The 20462-nt window shown below is 37.4% G+C and overlaps 5 protein-coding genes across 6 annotated transcripts; 1 reads left to right on the forward strand and 4 right to left on the reverse strand.

The window, feature by feature from the left end:
• Positions 1-11: 11 nt before the first annotated feature.
• LOC107261086 (protein FAR1-RELATED SEQUENCE 7-like) lies at positions 12-3406 on the reverse strand. Of its 2 annotated transcripts, none has more exons than XM_048379174.1 (2): positions 3200-3406; positions 12-2586 (listed from the first exon to the last, which is right to left on the reverse strand). In XM_048379174.1, exon 2 carries the CDS (start codon positions 2522-2524, stop codon positions 260-262), a length of 2265 nt encoding a protein of 754 aa, XP_048235131.1. In that variant the 5' UTR covers positions 2525-2586; positions 3200-3406; the 3' UTR covers positions 12-259. The 2 variants fall into 2 exon arrangements, with proteins under 2 accessions (XP_048235131.1, XP_015573338.2); XM_015717852.3 differs by having other exon boundaries at positions 12-2591.
• A 567-nt stretch (positions 3407-3973) lies between these two features.
• LOC8261499 (pentatricopeptide repeat-containing protein At5g18950) lies at positions 3974-5827 on the reverse strand. Its single transcript, XM_015717813.3, is given in 3 exon segments — positions 3974-4853; positions 4856-5052; positions 5054-5827. Coding segments are annotated over 3 exon segments (1014 nt in total). The 5' UTR covers positions 5485-5827; the 3' UTR covers positions 3974-4467.
• A 147-nt stretch (positions 5828-5974) lies between these two features.
• On the forward strand, positions 5975-8090 carry LOC8261498 (BI1-like protein). Its single transcript, XM_048379362.1, has 4 exons — positions 5975-6319; positions 7188-7301; positions 7470-7627; positions 7742-8090. Exons 1-4 carry the CDS (start codon positions 6058-6060, stop codon positions 7946-7948), a joined length of 741 nt encoding a protein of 246 aa, XP_048235319.1. The 5' UTR covers positions 5975-6057; the 3' UTR covers positions 7949-8090.
• Positions 8091-16258: 8168 nt separating this feature from the next.
• LOC112534515 (F-box/kelch-repeat protein At3g06240) lies at positions 16259-17837 on the reverse strand. The gene has a single exon (XM_025156953.2). The coding sequence runs from the start codon at positions 17555-17557 to the stop codon at positions 16475-16477; it is 1083 nt and encodes a 360-aa protein (XP_025012721.2). The 5' UTR covers positions 17558-17837; the 3' UTR covers positions 16259-16474.
• A 538-nt stretch (positions 17838-18375) lies between these two features.
• Positions 18376-19932, reverse strand: LOC8261495 (F-box/kelch-repeat protein At3g06240). Its single transcript, XM_002516760.4, has one exon. The coding sequence runs from the start codon at positions 19762-19764 to the stop codon at positions 18553-18555; it is 1212 nt and encodes a 403-aa protein (XP_002516806.1). The 5' UTR covers positions 19765-19932; the 3' UTR covers positions 18376-18552.
• Positions 19933-20462: the final 530 nt, after the last annotated feature.

Here is a 20462-nt window from a genome sequence, read left to right on the forward strand (position 1 = left end):
CACATATAAACTTTCAAAAAAGAAATGCTATCTCAGTTAGCATTATTTCTGTCCAAGCACAGTGTAAACTGATTAAACCAACCGGTGCACATCATACAATATTTAGAACTCCAATTCAGATACAACAGAAATATATCATTATCCATTGCAAGTCAACAGTCTAGTAAATACTGGGAAAAAAATATGCTTTTATACATACTATCCACAAACATGCTTAAACTACAAAATTTAGCCCTAGAGTGAAGTTTTTCTTTTTTGCTTACCTTTGCCAGCGCAGTTTTATTCCACCTTCCCGCAGAGTCTCATAGGCAAGTTTGTATTTTTCAAGACTTGATGTGCCAGCTTCTATGTATTTACAGGCTGTTTCTCTCAAACTCCACAAGATTATTGACTTCAGTTCTTGAGGACTAACACCAGATTCAACATCGTGAACAATACCATACTCCGCATTTCTTGTCCACCTATGTAAGATGTAGCGGGATGGAATTTCCCTTATGTCTAATAAGTTGAAGACTCTCAAAACATGTCTACAAAGAATACCTTCAAATTCAAACATTTGACAGCTACAGCACACATTGAGATTGGACACACATAAAGTAACAGCATGTTTATCAATCTCATTCCCACATCTCCGCACTGAATATCTGCTGACAGTTCCTTCTTCATAAGTCTTTATTCCTAGATAATTGTAGCACTCTAGCAGTTCATTTTGAAATATCTTAAAGACGGCGAGTGTGTAAAGCTTTCTGCACTGTTCTTCCACAGGTTCTTTTGTCTGCAGGAAAACTTGCAAGTTATAGCAGTTAAAATCCTCCTTTCTTTCCTCCTCACGACGTCGAGCAAGACTTTGCTCATATCTTGAAAGAAACTCTCCAAGTGATGTTTGGGCAGTCAACCCTGTACCAAAGAAGGATTTCAAATTTTCATTGATGGAAATGCCAGCGCAAAATTTTCCCCTAAGGTACAGTGGGACCCAGTTTTCACGCTTTTCATACATATCTTTAAGCCAAGTATTTTCCTTCAGCCCATATTTGTTAATAAGTGCACTCCACATGGTATTAAATTCAATGGATGTTTGGCTTTGATAAACGCACTTGTCATATTCATATTTGAACTCATTGGCCATTGACCTCAAATTCTCTCGTTCTTTTGCCTTAATTTGCCACATTGAAAAACGATGATGCGTCCCAGGAAACACTTTTGCAATCGCTTGTTGGATGGGCACATCTTGATCAGCTATTATAGACTTTGGTTGACATCCGCACATTGCCCTTAGCCATGTATGAAACAACCAAGTGAAAGAATCCTCTGACATATTGGCAATTAGAGCACAAGCAAGAAGCACGGGCTGCTTGTGGTGGTTTATTCCAACAAATGTTGCAAATGGCACTAGATAATTACTCTTCCTGTACGAAGTATCAAACACAATAACATCACCAAATTGACTGCATGAGAATCTAGACCTACCATCAGCCCAGAATAAATTCATGCAACTACCATCATCAACCTCCACAGAATAAAAGAATCCAGTATCATCTGCTTGCCTAGCTTGAAAATAATCAAGAAGTAAACGGTACCAATCACTTCCAATGTTGTTTTCTCGGGTTCTTTCGATAGGCAGACCAGAATTTATTTTAGCTAGGTCTATAGAATCCAATTCAAGATTTACATCATCTATGAATTTCTTAGGAGCACCATAATTTTTCTTATTAATTCCTGTTTGAAGGCCAAGATCATGATTATGATCTTTTTGAAGACGGTCCACTATCCAAGTTCCAGATTCTTGTCTCTTAATCCTCATAAATGCCCCACATCCTACTCTTGAAGGATGCTGAAAGCCTTCCTTGGAGCACACAAAGCGTCGAGATGTAATAGACCCATCATTTTTTGAACGAAATAGCTGACCAATCCGAATTCTAAATCCAGCAGTCTCTGCATACATTTGGTAAAAGCTGTATGCTTCATCAGCTGAATTAAAGAGTAGACCTGCATGAGGTTCAGATTTAATCTGCCCTTCATTCACCTCTGTTCTGATACGTTTGACAGTAATGACGCCGGATGGACATGGACACTGATTATCAAAATTCTCAAGCAGCTTGAATTTTGGCTTTTGAGACACCTCAGCTGATGGTTTCTTAGCTCTAGGAGTTCTCTGTTGCATAACAGGAGGATGACTTTCATCAACAAGTCCTAGTTCATGATTGTGATGCTTATGGATTTGATCAATTACACATTTCCCAGAATCACGCCTTTGGACCCTTATGAAGGCTGGACATCCTGACCTTGAATTTAGCTGAAAACCCTCCTTTGAACACACATATCTTCTTGAAGAAACAGTACCATCAGTGCGTGACCGATAGAGCTGGCCAGTCCTAATTCTGAATCCTACTCGCAGTGCATATGCATTATAAAATTCACGAGCATCATCAGCTGAATCGAACTCTAGCCCCATACAAGGTTCAAGTCCTGTCTCCCCTTCTTTCTCTAAATTGACCTCATTGATACCATTATTTACTCGAATCATTCCTAATGGATATGCTTTTACAATTATGCCACTCCCACATTCGTCATTGTTGAGATTGGCATCTGAGCTGCATTTACAGGGAGCACCCAAAAGAGAATTTTAGAAAAGAAAAAAGATGTAGGCATTCCTCGGTTGCAACTAGAAAATTGATGTTCTTCCAAAATCAATTTCTTCTTCCATTTTCTTTTAAAGAAAAATGCATGGCAAGCAAGAAGAGCAATTTCCAAGATGCCATCAAACTGTGCTTAATGAGTGGCAAATACTGTAACTATCGCGTCAATACCTCAAAATTGCAGATAGAGAAATAACTGATAGATATGCAAAAGAAAACTAAGACGCGGTCATCAGCTCAGGGATATTAAAAGTTTTAGTAATATTGCCAACTAAGCCTTAAGTTAAACTACAAGATCAACAGCAGGAAAAACAGTTGGCCAACTGAGTAATTTACTTGATGTTGTAAAAAAAAAAAAAAGAAGTTCCGGAATAATCACATACGAGAGATAGGGACAATAAATCAATCACATATGCAGCTTCCAATCAAGCCCAGCAAAAATGAGAAGGCAAATTATCGAATACGAATCAGCTTTCTCAAATTGACAGCTAAAAATTAGGGTTCTAACAGAAAAAAAAAAAAAAAAAAAGAAGTAAGAAGAAGAAGAAAATTGATCAATTTACCTTCTAATATTTGTGAAGAGACTTGAAGTCGAATGGAAACCCATATACAGATAAGAGACTGGGATAGATTGGGATGTAAATATAAGAAATTGTGATCAACAAGTGAAAAATTATGAATTTTGCTTTAATTTTTAGCTTGCCAATCTGAGATAGAGGAGGATGGCCCCTCTTCTCTGCTTTTAATTGTTATTATTATTGTTTATTATTTATAATATTTATTTGCAATTGTCTTTTTTCCTTTTAAGTATGTATTATTATCCTGCTAAATGTTGATGTGTGAGCGAGTGTCCATTGCCTAATGCCTAGGGGTTGACCTTACCAACCATTTACCAAATGTAATGTATGATGAATTCCATTTAATTTTCACTTCTGTTCACATTACTTTTTTACAAATTTTCATGTATAAAGCTGTAATAATTTCATTATTATTATTAACTATGTATGTGTAATTTTTTTATGATACTGGATAATTAATTGAAATAATTGTATACTCTAATGGTAATTGCTATCCGTTGATGATTAAATATTAAGAAACAAAAAATATAAAGAGTTTATTGTATCTAAATAAAATTGATTCTGTATTGCCTTCAAAGTTAGAATTAATAGGAAAGGTCGATTCGTTACCAAGGGGCAAGAACAATATCTGTTCAAACAATACTTCTTCGGTTCTCATTCTACGTCTGAAAATTATTGCTGCTTCAACCTTTTTGATCTGCCCCAAATCACTCTTAGAAGAATTGAACATCATGAATCTAAGTGGCTAGTACAGGCACATATCAAACAACTCTAATATTTGTTATTGATAACTCTAGAGGGAAAACTTCTTAGACATTTAAACGAATCATTTGGGAGGAAAATTGTATGTTTCTTCTTCTTCGTACAAGTAACAAAAAAGGGGATCCAGAATGCCCGGTCTAATGTCTTTCTCGTATCCTGTCTAGGCATGTTTCGGAAGGTGCGGTATTCTCTCCTCAGAGTTTATCAACCAAGAAGTTGCATTTGCCTATTTCAAGAGACTAACCCATCCCAAACATGTCATCTAAAACAAACAAAGAATCATCTAATTCACCTTGCAAATGGCGCTGAGCAAATATCTCAAAAGTTGTCCACTGTGGTGCAAGTTTAATTCTTCAGCATGGCAACTAGCCATTCAGTCCTCTCTGTCAGATAATTTTACTCATATAATGCAGTAATAAAATGATCATAATCACAGGCCATTGGCTTCAGACCCCTGTTTTGCATATCATTCCACAGCTGTTTTGCTTCTTTCACGTCTCCCACTTCACATAGCTTCCGAATAAAAGGAATGTAGGATAAAGTCGATGGCTGTAAACCATGTGCCAGTAGCTCATTGTGTACACGACCCTATTCAGGGCATAACCTCTGTCTTTAAGATCTTTGAAAACTCTGAAAGCCTCGAGTGACATTTTACTCTTGCAAAGTCCATGGATGACTTCCTGATATCTATAAATATCGGGAGTACAATTCTTGGCAATAATTATGTGTAGAAGCTCGGACACTCTACTAAAGTTTCTCTGCTCACAAAACCCAGATATCAATGCATTGAAAGCCACATTTCTAGGGACTAACCCATTTTCCAACACCTCTCTGAGAAGTTCATAACCCTTCAGAACTTGACCATCACTACAAAAAGATATTCAACAGTTTCAATATCTGCCACAGCTCCAGCTCTTAGCATATCATGATATAACTTCCAGAAAAGATCATTGTTTCCAACATTAAGACAACCCAATAAAGCAGAATTCCATGTCACTATTGATGGAAACGCACTAGTGTCTTTAAACTTCACAAACACATCAACTGCATCCTGAACCAATCCACCCTCACAAACATTTAGCTTCACGACAAGCCTTAGCCTCTAAAAGTGAATCAAAAAGCATATTGCAGGACACTTGGTCAGGCACAAAACTAGAATGCGACCGCAGCGAATGAAAGAACTTAAATGAAAGAAAAACATTATTTTGGTGCTTCAAAACCTCAAAGAAGAACTGGGGATCAGTTAAATTAAAAGAAGGGAAATCTGACAATAAAGTTTGCTCCCATCTGGCTTTTGTTCTTGTGATCTGAGCAACTTCTTTAGCTACATCAGTAAAATGCTGCTTTACGCTATGAAAAACTTCTTCATTCTGATTTAGGTTAAGTCCATATCTATTGAAGTCAGCATCTTTACATTCTATGTTAAGTTTTCTAGTCTGGGTACTAGAGTTATACCTACTGGGGCTTTGGCGAAGAAAGATAACAATAGATGACGGAGCTCTAGCCATGACAAGAAGAAAACCCTAATAAATTTCCTCTTCTAAACATAAAATTTGAAGATATAACTCAGAAATACTGAAGGGAACCATTAGAAACTATAAATTGAACTTACAGGCCAAAATTGACCAAATTGTTAACAACATTAAGCTCTGCCCATCTTCAATTTCTCTACCAAGAGAAAAAATTGCACAAGCCACTAGAAAAAATCAAAAGCTCCAAATTTTCTCTTCTTTTAATTTGTTTTTTTTTTTAAAAGTTGAGATGCCACACACAGAACGCCAAAGTTCCAATTTTTAGAAGTGGAGAAATAGATCCACCGTCACAGCTAAGAATACTGATAAAGTCAATTTTTTACTATCTTTACAATTTAACACACGTGTGGAGCCCACTTTACTCGTATCCTATTTGTCTGTTAACATTTTTTATCAGACAGCCACGTAATGTTAAGTGTCAATCACAAAGTCTAGAAGTCTTCCTCTACCAGCCATTAATCTCACGTATAAACAAAGTCATTCTATATTTTCTAGATTTTTCATTTATCTCTCTCTTGCAGAAAACAATATTAGAAAGAGAAAAGAGAGATGTACGGATTTACGAGTTTGAGCAGTAAGGAGAAGGAGGTTGATCTAGAGGCAGGAAATGGAGAGACTTTGTATCCAGGTTTGGGTGTTGGAGAGAATCAGTTACGTTGGGGTTTGATCCGTAAGGTTTATGGGATTCTTTCTGCTCAGCTTCTGCTTACGACAATCGTTTCTGCTGCTACGGTTCTTTATACTCCTTTTAATACCCTTCTCGGAGATAGTCCCGGCCTCCTTTTGCTCCTCTGCATCGTGCCTTTTGTTTGTATGTCAACAATTTTAGATCTTGCTTTTTCTTATTAATTATTGTGTTTTTATTTGTTTGTTTTTGTCTGATTTTAGGCTAGTTAATTTTGGGTTTGCCTTGGATTTATTCGATTTTCTTTTATCATATACCCTTTTAAGGATTTATTAGAAAAGATGGGAGATTCGATGAGAATTGTACTTTTATTATTGGCAAGACGGAAAATTGATGGGAATTTTGCTGCTATTGTTGGCAAATATGGAAAATTTGATAGGAATTATGCTTATCTTGATGATGTTTTCCTGTGTCTAAAGAGGGATTTGGATTTTTTTGAGGCAAGGATATTGAAGGATTTATAATGGTATTGGTTTATAATAGGTTCTTTAGCAGATTTCTATTGATGTAAACTGGAAAGTAGATTCGCTTGTTTTCTGCTGTTCAAAAATCTGGTAGCATTAGATTGAACTTTCTGTTCATTTCTTTGTTTTCTCGAATCACTTATGTGATGGGATATTATAGAAAATTGGGTGGGAGTTCGGATGATACATTGGAATGAATTTGACTTTTATTTCATGATGTTACCTGTGTTAAAAGAGGGATCTGGACTTTTAAAGCAAGGATGTTTGAGGATTATACTATTGGTTTTCCATCCTAATCAAATCGCCATTGAGGTTGATCAGAAATTGAATTTGCTGATTTTCTGCTATTCATAGTACTTTTAGCACTAGCATTAGATTAATCTTTTGAATCTCTTATTTTCTTTTTCTATCTATTTTCTTCTTACTATAGTATGATATTTTTTCTAATTTAGTTGGTTGTATGTTGATGTGCTGAAATATGGAGTAGTGTCTTATCTCAAGTTCTCAACAACTAACTCAAAAAATTGCAGTGCTGTGGCCCTTGCATGTGTATCACCAGAAGCACCCTGTCAACTTGATTGTTCTTGGTCTCTTCACTGTGTCGCTAAGTCTATTAGTTGGAGTAAGCTGTGCTCAAACCGATGGTCAGTATCTTACTTCTCTCATGTTTAAAAGTTCTGTGACGGGTTGAGTTTTTGAAGTCCTACAGAAAATTACAGTTTTTTTCCAGCAGTATATTTTTTCGGTTGATCATTCTAGTTCTATAGATTCAAATTATTATCTGATTATCCTTGTGCTCCTGATATTTTCAGGGAAAATTGTGCTCGAAGCACTAATTCTAACCTCAGCTGTGGTCTGCTCTCTAACTGCCTACACTTTCTGGGCTGCTAAGAAGGGTCAAGACTTCAGTTTCCTGGGACCAATTTTGTTCACTAGCCTTATCATTCTCATTCTAACCAGTTTTATCCAGGTTAGACGTCTCGAATATATTGGTTTATTCCAGTCACCAATACATTTGGTGGTTTAATGCATATAGGTGAACATATGGCATCTTTTCTGACATCTTGTATTTGTTTTATTATAGATGTTCTTCCCTCTTGGCTCTACATCTACTGCTATCTATGGTGGACTTAGTGCTCTGGTTTTCAGTGGGTACATTATCTACGACACTGACAACTTGATCAAGCGCTTCACATATGATGAGTATATATTGGCCTCTGCAGCTCTCTACCTGGACATCCTCAATCTGTTCCTTTCCATTTTAAGGGTTCTGAGTCAAAGAAACAATTAGTTTGTACAGGATACTGTCAAGTCTGCATTAGCATGCAAACTACTTCTTCATAAACACTGATTCCAGTTAAGATTGTGGATATTGGTATACGTTTCAGATGAATTCTTCTATGTTATACCAGTGCCGAGAGTGCTGTTTATTATCCTAAAGTTGTGCATTTATCTTAATCAACTCTAGTATATAGATTTGCTATTGGGACTGATTTCCATTTTATGGTTTCTGCTATCTGCTTGTTTGATGTCCTAATTTTCGCATGATACACCACGTGGTGGTGGGTATGGATTGAATTATGGATAATTGTTGATAATGATTTGTTGATGGACAGTAACACATCCTTTTAGTGCCAAAAAATCAGGTACAGCCAGTAAAATTGGTTTGGTCATGACTTGGTGCATCTTTTAGCAGGCATGTGGGGATGGGTTGCTGCATCTATTGACAGGCATTTTTCCTTGATGCAATCATTATATTTATTGGAAAAAAAGAAAAGAAAAGAACAGGAGTAAAAGAAGATCGAAAGAGTATGAAATGCCATTTCATTCTTCGACAATAACCAGGAGATGGATTGTATTGTTTTCTTACGTTGTGAAAAACATATCAGATGTCTGTAACAAAAGTAGGCTAGACATGCACAATATTAAGGTCAAGTAATAACCTACATATCCAGTCCCTAATAAGAATTAACAACAAAATAATTGTAATCGCATCCTGAGATCATACAGAAACCAACTAATAAACAAGAAATTCACACGCTTACACTCATCGATCCAGTCGCTGTAGATGTCCAAAGGCTCGGTCAAAGGGTTGATTTAGTCATAAAGCTTGCTTTGCAGATACTGCAACTTGCTTCGCCGACCCATATCTTCCTGTCAATGTCGCATGGAACACTGTTGGCGTGGTTGCAGAAAGGGCAAGTGAATACAGTGTCGAGTTTCTGCACTCGCATTGGTTTCTTAACAGCGCGCTTTGATCTCCTTCTTGCCATTGTCAAACTCTCTCAAAGAAAAGATTGCAATATAGTAAAGAGAAACACTGGTGAGTCTGACGAATGTTGTTTTGGGTTTGCCCTGGGCTACGTGGTTTAATTTATACAGAGAGGCTTGACGCGGAAATTTGCTGTTGTCCAAATCCTGACATGAAAGGGATTTGTAGTTGGGGATAACCTGTACGTAGAACCGCCTCTTTTTTTCGCGAATTACTGTCGTTTGGATTAGCAAACACAGTCGTTTTAATCAGTAGTAAGTGCTAACATACTGCATTGCAAAGACATTAAATATGCATAATTCAAAGCTTTAGATGTTTTTAGAGCCGTGCAGGTTGCAAAGATTTTTAAAGCGTTAGCAACAAAATCAGTCGTGACAAATACTATTAGCGAGGAGAAATATTATTTCGTTTTGCAGACAAAAGCTTTTCTTGATTTGGTCAATGAATTCCTAACGGTATTAAAGTTGGAAGTGAAGCACAAGAAGAACTCTTTCCTTCTTACATGCTTGAATACTTATTTTCTGGTTTCTGTGTAAATTATCTGGCTCATTTGATTATAATAACGATAAATGATAATAATCTATTTCATAATAATACTACAACATATATGCATCTTATAGTTGCCAATGCAATTTTCAAAACACTGAATTATTCAGATTTATTTTCAACACATCGTATACAAATAATATCATATTACCTTTTAGCTATTTTGAGTGCTGTCGGTTATCTCTTCTAGTTGCTATTACCATAATTTGGGTGAAACTGTTAAAGAGCAAAATCAAAATCCAACAGTTCATATCCAACAGTTATGGACCAGCAGTCAAGGCCTCAGGACTAGTTAATATCATTGGCCAGAAAATCAGAGATTAGGAGCAACCTTTTTTCCCTAAGAAAGAAAGGTCACTTCTACCAGTCTCATATAGTAAAAAGAATGTTGACATAGAGCTTAGGGGTCAATAGCATAGCAATAAGACCGTTAAACTCAATATGTATATATCACATTCATACATTACTTGTAATCTCAGAATTTAGAATTTATAATTCATCACAGATAAAGCAACAATAATTTCTACATGGTATCAGAGCAGGAATAATCCTGTCATCATCTACCCAACAAAACAATCAACCACTCTTTCATCATGGCTTCCAACGATCTCACAAAATTAACCAATATTGTGTTAAAGGGCAACCAAAATTACTTCGAATGGTCGAGGGCTATCTATATCAGCCTCAGTGGCAGAAAAAAGCTCAGGTTCATCATGGAAACCTGAAACAAACCTTAAACAATCAACCCAAATCAACCATCAAAGAAGAAAATTGAAGCAATCGAAGATTGACAGACGACTGACCACATGGTCATGTCCCTTCTGACCAACACGATGGAGCCTTAGATTGCCAGATTGTGCATGTTACTGGCATCATCACAGGCAGTATGGGAGAAAATGAGAAATCTCTACGGGCAGGAGAAAAACTTCGCCTATATTTTCAATTTAAAGCAAGAGCTAGCACAGATCAAACAAGGAACTAAGTCCAGCACAAGTTATGCAATCAAAGTGCTAACTCGATGGGAGGAACTTCAAAGTTACCTCCCGCCCATGACTGATCTAGAAGAAGCAAGAAAACAAACAGAGCAGGATTTAGTTTTTACTTACCTAGGTGGGCTCGATTCGAGCTACAAAGCATTATGGTCTCAAATCTTACTGTCCACCAACTTACCCAGGCTTGATGCCGTCATAGCCCTCATACAACAAGAGAAAACTAGACGCATCACCATGGGGACAGTGAGCAGCCAAGAATTCGACAACAGAGCCTTTGCCTCGCTCTTCTCGCACTCGCGAGAGTCGGTCCGAGAAAAGGGAGCGCCAGCTAGCGTCGAGAGGTGCGTCTACTGCAAGAAGCAGGGGCACTCTCACGAGCGCTGCTGGCATCTTCACCCTCACCTTCGGCTGACCCTCAATAGAGCCAAACGAGGGAGAAGTGGGGGAAGGCAAGAGCGAGAAAGGCAAGGAAGGAAGCGGTTCGGCGGCTTAGGAGTGTTAAACACATATAACCCTAATGGTTATAATGTGGGTGGTGAGTCGGGTAGGGATGTGTTTAAATCGACCCGACTCGACTATAATATCCTGACCCGACCCAAAGTCACTGACCTAACCCGGCCCGTGTGGAATAACCCGGTCCGACCCAGCAGCACTGACTCGACCCAGCCCACTTGGACCAACCTGGCCCAACCCAGCAATACTGACCTGGCCCAGCCCATTTGGACCAACCCGACCCGATCCGGCCCAAGCAACTCGACCCGGTTTGACTCAATTAATTAGACTGATCCAAATCCAACAGAAAAATCCCAAATCTCCGAGCTTATATCTCAGTTTCAGTCCATTATTCAGCCAACTCGAGGGTCAGGTTTGGTATCACAACCTCTTATAAATTCTTTCAATAACGCATATAATTGGATAATTGATTCCGGGGCCACGGATCACATGACCTGGGACGTCACCGAATTACATAATTTTGTGACCACTCCTTCCAGTCATGTGACTATTGCCAATGGGCATCAAGCTAAAATCTCTGGTTTTGGCTCATTAAAATTATTACATACTGATATTCACAATGTTCTTCACTTACCGGATTTTCAATCCAATCTTTTATCTGTTGGTAAGATTACTAGCACTTTAAATTATAATGTTATTTTCTCACCATATGCAGTCTTGTTTCAGGATCGAGTCACCGGGACAACGATTGGTGAAGGCCGCCTTGAAAATGGCCTCTATTATCTCAATAACTCTCCAACCCAGTGTCTAGTCTCCAACAATCATGTCCGCCAAGACATTTTGCTCCACCAGCGGTTTAGGCATCCGTCCGTTAGAGTCCTAAACCAGCTTTTTTGTCTCAATATGAACACTCACTCTTGTGATATTTGCAAACTTGCTAAACATACTAGATTGCCTTTCCCTGTGTCTTCTACAACTTCAGAAAATATGTTTGATTTAATTCATTCCGACGTTTGGGACCTGCCCCGTTCTATCCTATAATCACTTTCGTTATTTTGTCACGTTTATTTGTGACTACTCTTGCACCACCTGGGTCTATTTGTTAAAAGGCAAAAATGAAGTTTTTTCCTGCTTCCAAAATTTCTTTCATTTTATTCAAAATCAGTATAATGCCCAAATTAAAAATTTTCAGTCCAACAATGGCACTGAATACATAAATAAAAAAATTTCCGAATTTTTCTCCTCCACAGGAATTTTGCATCAAACTACATGCATTTATACTCCCGAACACAATAGAGTTTCTGAACGGAAAAACCGTCATCTTTTTGAAGTCACCAGAATCATTCTTTTTCAAAATAATGTCCCTCATATGTTTTGGTCGGATGCCCTCCTGACTGCTGCGTACCTCATCAATCGTCTGCCTAGCCCCAAGTTAAAAAATCTTAGTCCTCTCGAAATTCTCAAGGGCAGAAAAATAGAATTAGGACACATTCGAGTCTTTGGGTGCACGGCCTTTGTCCATGTTAGACGTGCTCATAAACTTGACCAGAGTTCTGTGAAAACTATTTTTCTTGGGAATTCCTCTAAAAAAAAGGGGTATAAATGTTACGATCCTTCCTCGCACAAGACCTATCTTTCTAGGGATGTGTCCTTTGATGAATGTACCCCCTATTTTACGGATACCTCTCCATCTACTCCTGAGTCATCTACTTTGTTATTTCCCGATAACTCTTTCTTTTTTGACAGTTCAGCATTGGACATAGAGCCACTTCTTGAAGCGCCTCCCGACACTACCTCTTCAGGGGGAGCCAATATCCTTCCTGAGGCAACTCCTTCATGGGGAGACGATGAGTCCCAGGTTAAAGCAATTGCCATGAGAAGATCATCCTGACTTACTCGCCCCCTTGTCAGACTAAGGGACTATGTGTCCCACCAGGTATCGTATCCCATTCAACATTTTGTTAGTTATCACACTGTATCCAATTCATATAAGACCTATCTAAGCAATCTCGCCACTCACACTAAGCCCTCTTCCTTCTATGAAGCTAACACCAATTCTAACTGGTGTAAGGCTATGGAGGAAGAACTTCAAGCTCTTGAGAAAAATGCCACCTGGGAATTAGTATCTCTTCCACAAAATAAAAAATCCGTTGAGTGTAAATGGGTGTAAAAAATTAAATATAAGGCTAGATTGGTAGCAAAAGGGTTCACTCAAACATATGGGATGAACTATCAGGAAACATTTGCTCCTGTAGCAAAAATGAGCACTGTTCACATTTTATTATATGTTGTTAACTTAAGATGGAGCTTGTTTCAAATGGATGTTAAAAACGCATTTCTTCAGGGGACCCTCGAAGAAGAAGTCTACATGACCCTGCCTCCAGGTTACGAACCTACAACTGATAAATCCCTGGTATGTAAACTAAAAAGGACCATCTATGGATTAAAACAGTCCCCAAGAGCTTGGTATGCCAAGCTAAGCCATTTTCTCTTAAGAATTAAATTTATTAAATGTGCTTCCGACTCCTCTATGTTTGTCAAACGCAATCACACATACACTGTCATTGTCCTTGTATATGTTGATGACATCATCATAACAAGTAACAATAATAAAAAAATTGAAGAAGTCAAACAAAAACTAAAAAGGGAATTTGATATTAAAGATCTTGGTCAGCTATCTTACTTCCTTGGAATAGAAATAGCCAAATCTCATAAAGGTCTGTTTCTATTCTAAAGAAAGTATGTTCTGGACTTTTTAAAGGAAACAGAAAAAATAGGGGCTAAACCTATAGATACTCCAATGGAAACTAAAATTAAACTTAACCTAGAAGATGACGATCCTCTAGATAATATAGGGCACTATCAGCGTTTAGTAGGAAAACTGATTTACCTCATTGTCACAAGATATGATATCACCTATGCACTAAGCATGATAAGTCAGTTCATGCATGTCCCTCGCACTAGTCATTTGGATGCTATCGATAGGATTCTTAGGTATCTCAAAGGCTCCCATGGTCAAGGTATTTTAATGAAAAACAATAATGCAAATGATATTATTGGTTTTTCTGATACAGATTGGGCTAGAAGCTGTGACAGAAAATCAACCTCTGGATTCTGTACCTTTGTAGGAGGCAACCTAGTAACGTGGAAGAGCAAGACCTGGCTACGGCAAGATCCAGTAGGCGAATCTGAGCAATGGCTGAGCTAATATGGATCAAACAAGTTCTCGCAGACATGGTAATTGAATGCAAATGACCAATGAAAATATATTGTGACAATCAAGCAGCAAGACATATTGCTTCAAATCCAGTTTTCCATGAACGTACCAAGCATATCGAAGTAAACTGCTATTTCATAAGGGAAAAAGTCCAATTTGGCGAAATCGAAACTCCATTCATCAGAAGCCATGAACAGCTAGCAGACATTCTCATAAAGGTCCTAAATAAAACTCATCATCAACATCTTCTTATCAAGATGGGATCGATCAACCTATTCAAACCCAACTTGAGGGGGAGTGTTGAAGAGCAAAATCAAAGTCCAATAGTTCATAACCAACAGTTATGGACCAACAATCAAGGCCTCAAGACTAGTCAACATTGTTGGCTAGAAAATCAGAAATTAGGAACAACCTTTCTTCCTTAAGGAAGAAAGGTTACTTCTACGAGTCTCATATAAGAAGAAAAACATTGACATAGAGTTTAAGGGTCAATAGCATAGCAATAAAACCGTTAAACTCAATATGTATATATCATAGTCATACATTACTTGTAATCTCAGAATTTATAATTTATAATTCATCACAGATAAAGCAACAATAATTTCCACAGAGACAAGGCTCTCTAGGTAGCCCTCTGCCATGAGTTCAATTCCATGAGGAATTCCTTCAATTACCGGACCGCTGCAAGTTTCTTCCCCTTGGACTGTACAAAACTAAATCCCTTCAATTTCTAGCAGGGCTTCATCATCTTTTAAGTAACCCTTTGTTTTATGCAGTTTTAATCGGTGATTCTTTTATACCATTCCGCAAAATCATTATGTGATGTCAGGATACTACCAGGAAGTATATGAAGGCGTTCTCCAAAAGTTTGGAACTGCACAGAAATTCTTTACAGAAACTCCTGGAAAAAAATCATGGAACTTCTCATGTACTAAATGGAACGCGACAATCAATTGTCTGTCCTCTGAATATGCGTACCTACTAAACATCCAGTCAATAATTCAGGGGCGTCCCGGGATTTCTGGCATGTCTAATATAAGCTATCCCCGAACCCTCTTCTGAGCCTTTGTCTTTAGTGAGTAGGCAAGAGCATAAATTCTGATAGCTATTTTCACGAACTTATAATCACCAACAGAGTGATCATGCCCAAATGGTTGCGCACAAGGACTTTAGATTTCTAGTAAAGCAAGAGCGATGATTCCATACTTCTGATATTCTCTGAACTCTCTAGTAGAGGGGTGGAGCAGCAAGAATATATCAGGCGCAGGAGCAATGCGTAGCAAGCCATCACAAGAACTGAAAAAATGCAACCTCATCAAAGCTGTTCTTCAAATGGATAATAAATCTCTCCTGGGCATGCATTGTTATATGCTTCAAACTGTGCAGAGTTAATGTGGAAAGAGAAGGAGATGCAAGGATAAGTCTCTCTCTCTCTCTCTCTGATGGTCAACTGGAAAAAATTCTTGGTCATTTATAGACAAGAGCTTTGTTAGAAGAGATCCTTACAATTCTTTGGTAAAGACGTGACACGTCCAACTGCGATTTCAAGGCACTCCCTCCACCTCATCTTTCTTGTCTTGACTTTAGCAGAGAAAGATAATGAAGTGGCTAGAAGTGATTCCCGATACGTTTCAGTTGTTTGTGCCTGCCGCATTTGTCTACATGTCTTTTATACGCCCTTAATCGTTAAAAACATTGTAATCTTGATGTTGGTAGCATCATCATTCATTTAGTGGATTGAACTTTCTACCAATGTCAGGATAAGCATCAGTCTCGATGATTTGCTTCAAGATGTTCTCTGATTGCATTCAGTTGAGTATAGAAGGGGCAATTACAATGATTGATGCTTAATCAAACTAGACTGTCTTTATTATTTCCCACTATATGTGCAGATGTTCGAGTATGAATCCAAATTTAAATTCAACAAGAGTTGCATTCTTATAGCCTGCGGCTTATGTGTTTGTGATCCTAACTTTAACAGAGAAGACAGATGGTTGTTATAACTTAAATTCAGGAGTTTCTCTCTTTAATCTCCCAAAAATGCCTTGAAATTAATATTTGTTAATCTTTATTCTTCGTTTAGTGGGTTCTCCTCTTTTGGTCAAGAGATTCTTCGTTTTGGTCAAGAAACATGAAAGCAAAGAGACTTACTTAGACCAAAGAATTGTAACTGGAAATAAAAACCTGAACAATTTTCAACTCTCTATACCTTATTTTCTAAATACCTGTCTGGGAAACAGCAACGGAACAAAAAAGTCTTGAAATACAAGAAACTAGAAATAGAGCTGAAGAAGATTGACCAAATACATTTGCTTCCTTTAACCATTCATGAGAATTTCATCTGCACCAGTTATCTGCTCTAAATTCCAATCTTAGATGCGGTGAAACAAGGCTCTCTGCGTATGTCTCTACGTCAAACTCAATTCCAACTGGAATTCCTTGAATAACAAGATCCTGATAAGTTCCTTCTCTAAAACTGTACAGAACTAACTTTCCATCAATCTCTAGCAGAGCTTTATGATTGTCAAAAACACCCAATGGTTTCATTCTAAAATATGAAATGTTAATCACAACTTTAGTCCAGGAATCTCTGATGCCGTATCTCTTCATAACCCAAAAGTCATTGTGGGAAGTTACATCACTGCCAGGCAGTATACATAGACATTCTCCAAAAACTCCTATCCCATAAAAATTGTGGACAGAAACAGGTGGAGGCACATCCCAGAACTTCTCCTCCACCAAATCAAAAGCACCAATTATTTGCGACTTCGTTGAATCCTTACTGCGACTTACTACCCAATGGATAGCTCCATTGAGCTGAATCCCTGGATCAAGTGCAAGGATACTATAAGGAAAGCCTCCAACGCTCCTCCAGCTATTTTCTTTCACTGAATAGACAAAGACACAGCCTCTACAAGAGATTTTTACTAGCTTATAATCATTTATGGAGTGGGCGTAGCCAAATCCATACATGTAGGGCAGTGATGATTGGGTAAAGGGGCGACGGTTGCCTAGTCTTGGTATTTCCTGAGCTGCTCTGGTAGAAGGGTTGAGCAACAATAAGACTCCTGGTTCAGAAGCAACACATAATAAACCATTACAGGAACCAATGAATTTGACCTCATCATAACAATCACTTTTCAGAGGATAACCAAGCTTTATTGCTATTGCTCTATCAGATGCTTCATACCCTACTGAGTAAACAGACGGAAGAGAGAAAGATGTGAGACAAAGTCTCCATCTATGGCAGTTAATACAATTGTTTTTAGTTGCTAGACTAAGGTGCATACTAATAAAATGCGGGTCAGAAATAAGTAACCACCAGGATTTGCATACGACCTTGAATCGACAAAGAGATTTTACAGGTAGTCGTAAGAGGATATGGAGGACAACATCTTGAACAAGGTTAGCCATCAACATCAATCTCAAGAACAAATGGACCTCTGGTTTTTGATGTTTAGAGGGGATTCCTGGTGGTTGGATAGAACAAGAGTTCCAATTATTGGCAGGATATGCTTGAACCCTGTCAGTGTTTTTAAAACGGGAAGTCACTATGAAATCATCGAAGTTAGGTTGTCTTTAACATTAGTAGTCGTAGTCTTTAATGATTGGTTAACAAATCTACTTGCAATTTCAAGGAATTTGTTGCTGGCTCCAAATAAGCTCGTGGTCTTATTATCTTAGAAGACGAGACAGAGCAATCTAGAGAGCTCTCTTTAATTTATTTTATTAAGATGCCTAATGGCCCTTAAATAAGTCAAAACAAAACAAATTTTATTTCTTTAGGCTCTAAATTTTGTCAATTCTGACTGATGTAATCATAGTGGGTGCTGGAGCAAACAGGGTGGTCATGGTTTCTGCAACATTTTGATGCACTTAATCATCAATCTTCAAGGGATATATCAGTTCTAGAGATGAAGGAGAAGAAAGATCATTCTTCAAGGGGTATATCAGTTCTAGAGCTGAAGGAGAAGAAAGATGACACCTAAAGACTTCACCATCAGCAATCTACTCCAGGATTGAAGCAAACAGACTCTCCCCTAGAGGCCCCAATTAGCAAGTCCTAAGATTGAAAACTATGATCACAAGAGATGAATTACACTTGGAACAAACTAGATGATGCATGTTTCTTTATACATTTAGACAAAAAGGTTTTACAGTAATCAACTTGTAAGAATATGATCAAAAGGTGACCACAGATATTGTGTGGTAGTAATTTTCAGAAATCAACATTACAATTATATCCAAACAAATTCACAAATTTTATGTGATGAAAACCAATAATCCACTTAAAAAGAAGATGGTACAAGAAGATAAGCGGCAAAAAAGATGGTACAAGAAGATAAGCTGCAAACAATGCATATCTAAGTTTTGAATTCTTCTATGATATTTGTACAATAAAGCTATTTGTACATCTAAGTTTCCCTCCCAGAATAATCATTAGGTGAAATGAGGGTCTCAATATAGGTATCTGCTTCAAATCCAACCCCAACTGGAATTCCATGAACCACTAGTTCCTTGTATGTGTTGTTCTCCAGATTGTATTGGACCAATCTGCCATCAATATCCAGTAGAGCTTCTCCATTTTTCGCCAAGCACAGTGGCTTCATGCATATATACGAGAGGCTGATAGTAAGCCTAGTCCATGACTCACCCACCCCATATTCATGCATCACCCAGAAATCATTATGCATTTCATTGAAGCTTTTAAGCACACAAAGATCTTCATTTAATGTTCCAAGCATAAATTCAGAATCATCATCTTCCATATCCGGTGCTGGCATATCCCAAAACAGTTCCTTCTCCATGTCAAAAGCTGAAATTACATAGTATTCATCATCAACCTCCTCCCTATTTATAGCCATCCAATGAATAGCTCCACGAAGAAACACTCCAGAGTGATGAAAACAAAAATCATGACAAAAGTTGTCAATTTTTCTCCAAGAATCAGTTCGCAATGAATATACACTAGAAGCAACACCGGCATTGATTCTCACCACCTTGTAATCATCTCTAGTAGAATCATATCCAAACCCAAATGCAGTGACATAATTGGATTCTTCAAGAATTTTCTTGGATTCTCTAGTGGATGGATTAAACAAGAAAAGGGAATCTTCATCTGGGGCAATACACAATAATCCATTACAAGAACCCCAAATCTCAACCCAGTTTCTTGAATTGACAAAGGGTTGCACATCTACCTTAACCATAACTGGATTTTCATCTTCATCTTCAGACACTTTAAAATAAATTCCATCATTTTCGCTAGGACCCAAAATTTCATTAGATTTATCTTTCAAAGGATAATCAAGCTCAACAGCTATAATATCACCATTATCAATACCTATAGATTCATAGTCAACAGAGTAAAGATTATACGAGGAGAACATCAGTCTCCGTCTCTTGGAATAAAGGGTGTTGCTTTTGAGTGCTAAATCGATTTGGGACTTGGCAAATTGAGGACTAGATAATAAAGAGAGCCATGATTTGGAAACACACCTGAATCTACAGAGAGATTTGACAGCTACCCTTTTGAGAATTTCTACAATAATTTCATGAGGAAGATTCGGGTTTGTAGCTTCTACCACATGAGATGGATTCCTTTGTTGTTTGCTGCTTGCCCCCATCACTATAGTCTATATTCTTCGTCTGTTTTAGCCGAAGGAAGGAAAGTTTGGAGTTTTAGAAATGAATGATGATTTTAATTTTGAGATGGCTTTAATTATTAATTAATAGTACACTGTTCAGAATATGCACGGGCTTAACTCCGGGCTAAGATTGTTTAAAGGTACGAGCCCAGCTAGTTGGAATATCGGGCCCAGCTTAAATTTAAAAATATTATATAATATACTTTTTTTTTGGGATCTTGAAATTGTACATTTTCAAGCCAATTTGTTAAATTCTAAGAAAAATTAAATTTGAATTTTCTTATTTATAGAGTAATAATAATAATAATAATAATAATAATAATATCTCATGTTATAATCTGTGAATTTTTTAAAATTTAATTTCAATGTACTTTTAGATCATCTAAATATAATAATTCTATATTACCTTTATTGATATTCCAATTTTTTCAAGGTGTATGGAAGTTACGTATGGACCTATTGCTCGTAATTTTCTTCATTATTGTTATTGATGACTTCTCAGTTAATTGCTTTACAAAAACAATTACTTCAGTGCTCCTATTTGTACGATATCTATTATTATAGTTTGACCTTTTTTATCTAATAATCTAGAAATATCGTGTATGTTTTCTTTTACGGATGGTAATGCATTATTCTAAGAATTTTAATACAGTTATATACTCTAATTTAATAAACTT

The sequence above is a fragment of the Ricinus communis genome, chromosome 9, assembly GCF_019578655.1.
Source record: "Ricinus communis isolate WT05 ecotype wild-type chromosome 9, ASM1957865v1, whole genome shotgun sequence".
NCBI lineage: Eukaryota > Viridiplantae > Streptophyta > Magnoliopsida > Malpighiales > Euphorbiaceae > Ricinus > Ricinus communis.

What these genes read in the sequence shown, in the direction of transcription:
- LOC107261086 (XM_015717852.3), bottom strand. Translation starts at nt 3,243, where the DNA reads ATGGGTTTCCATTCGACTTCAAGTCTCTTCACAAATATTAGAAG. An exon ending in CTCTTCACAAATATTAGAAG is followed by an intron (nt 2,592 to 3,199) that starts GTAAATTGATCA and finishes CTGTAAATGCAG; the next exon opens with CTCAGATGCCAATCTCAACA.
- LOC8261498 (XM_048379362.1), top strand. Translation starts at nt 6,058, where the DNA reads ATGTACGGATTTACGAGTTTGAGCAGTAAGGAGAAGGAGGTTGATCTA. An exon ending in AAGCTGTGCTCAAACCGATG is followed by an intron (nt 7,302 to 7,469) that starts GTCAGTATCTTA and finishes TGATATTTTCAG; the next exon opens with GGAAAATTGTGCTCGAAGCA. An exon ending in TTCTAACCAGTTTTATCCAG is followed by an intron (nt 7,628 to 7,741) that starts GTTAGACGTCTC and finishes GTTTTATTATAG; the next exon opens with ATGTTCTTCCCTCTTGGCTC.
- LOC112534515 (XM_025156953.2), bottom strand. Translation starts at nt 17,557, where the DNA reads ATGTTGATGGCTAACCTTGTTCAAGATGTTGTCCTCCATATCCTCTTA.
- LOC8261495 (XM_002516760.4), bottom strand. Translation starts at nt 19,764, where the DNA reads ATGGGGGCAAGCAGCAAACAACAAAGGAATCCATCTCATGTGGTAGAA.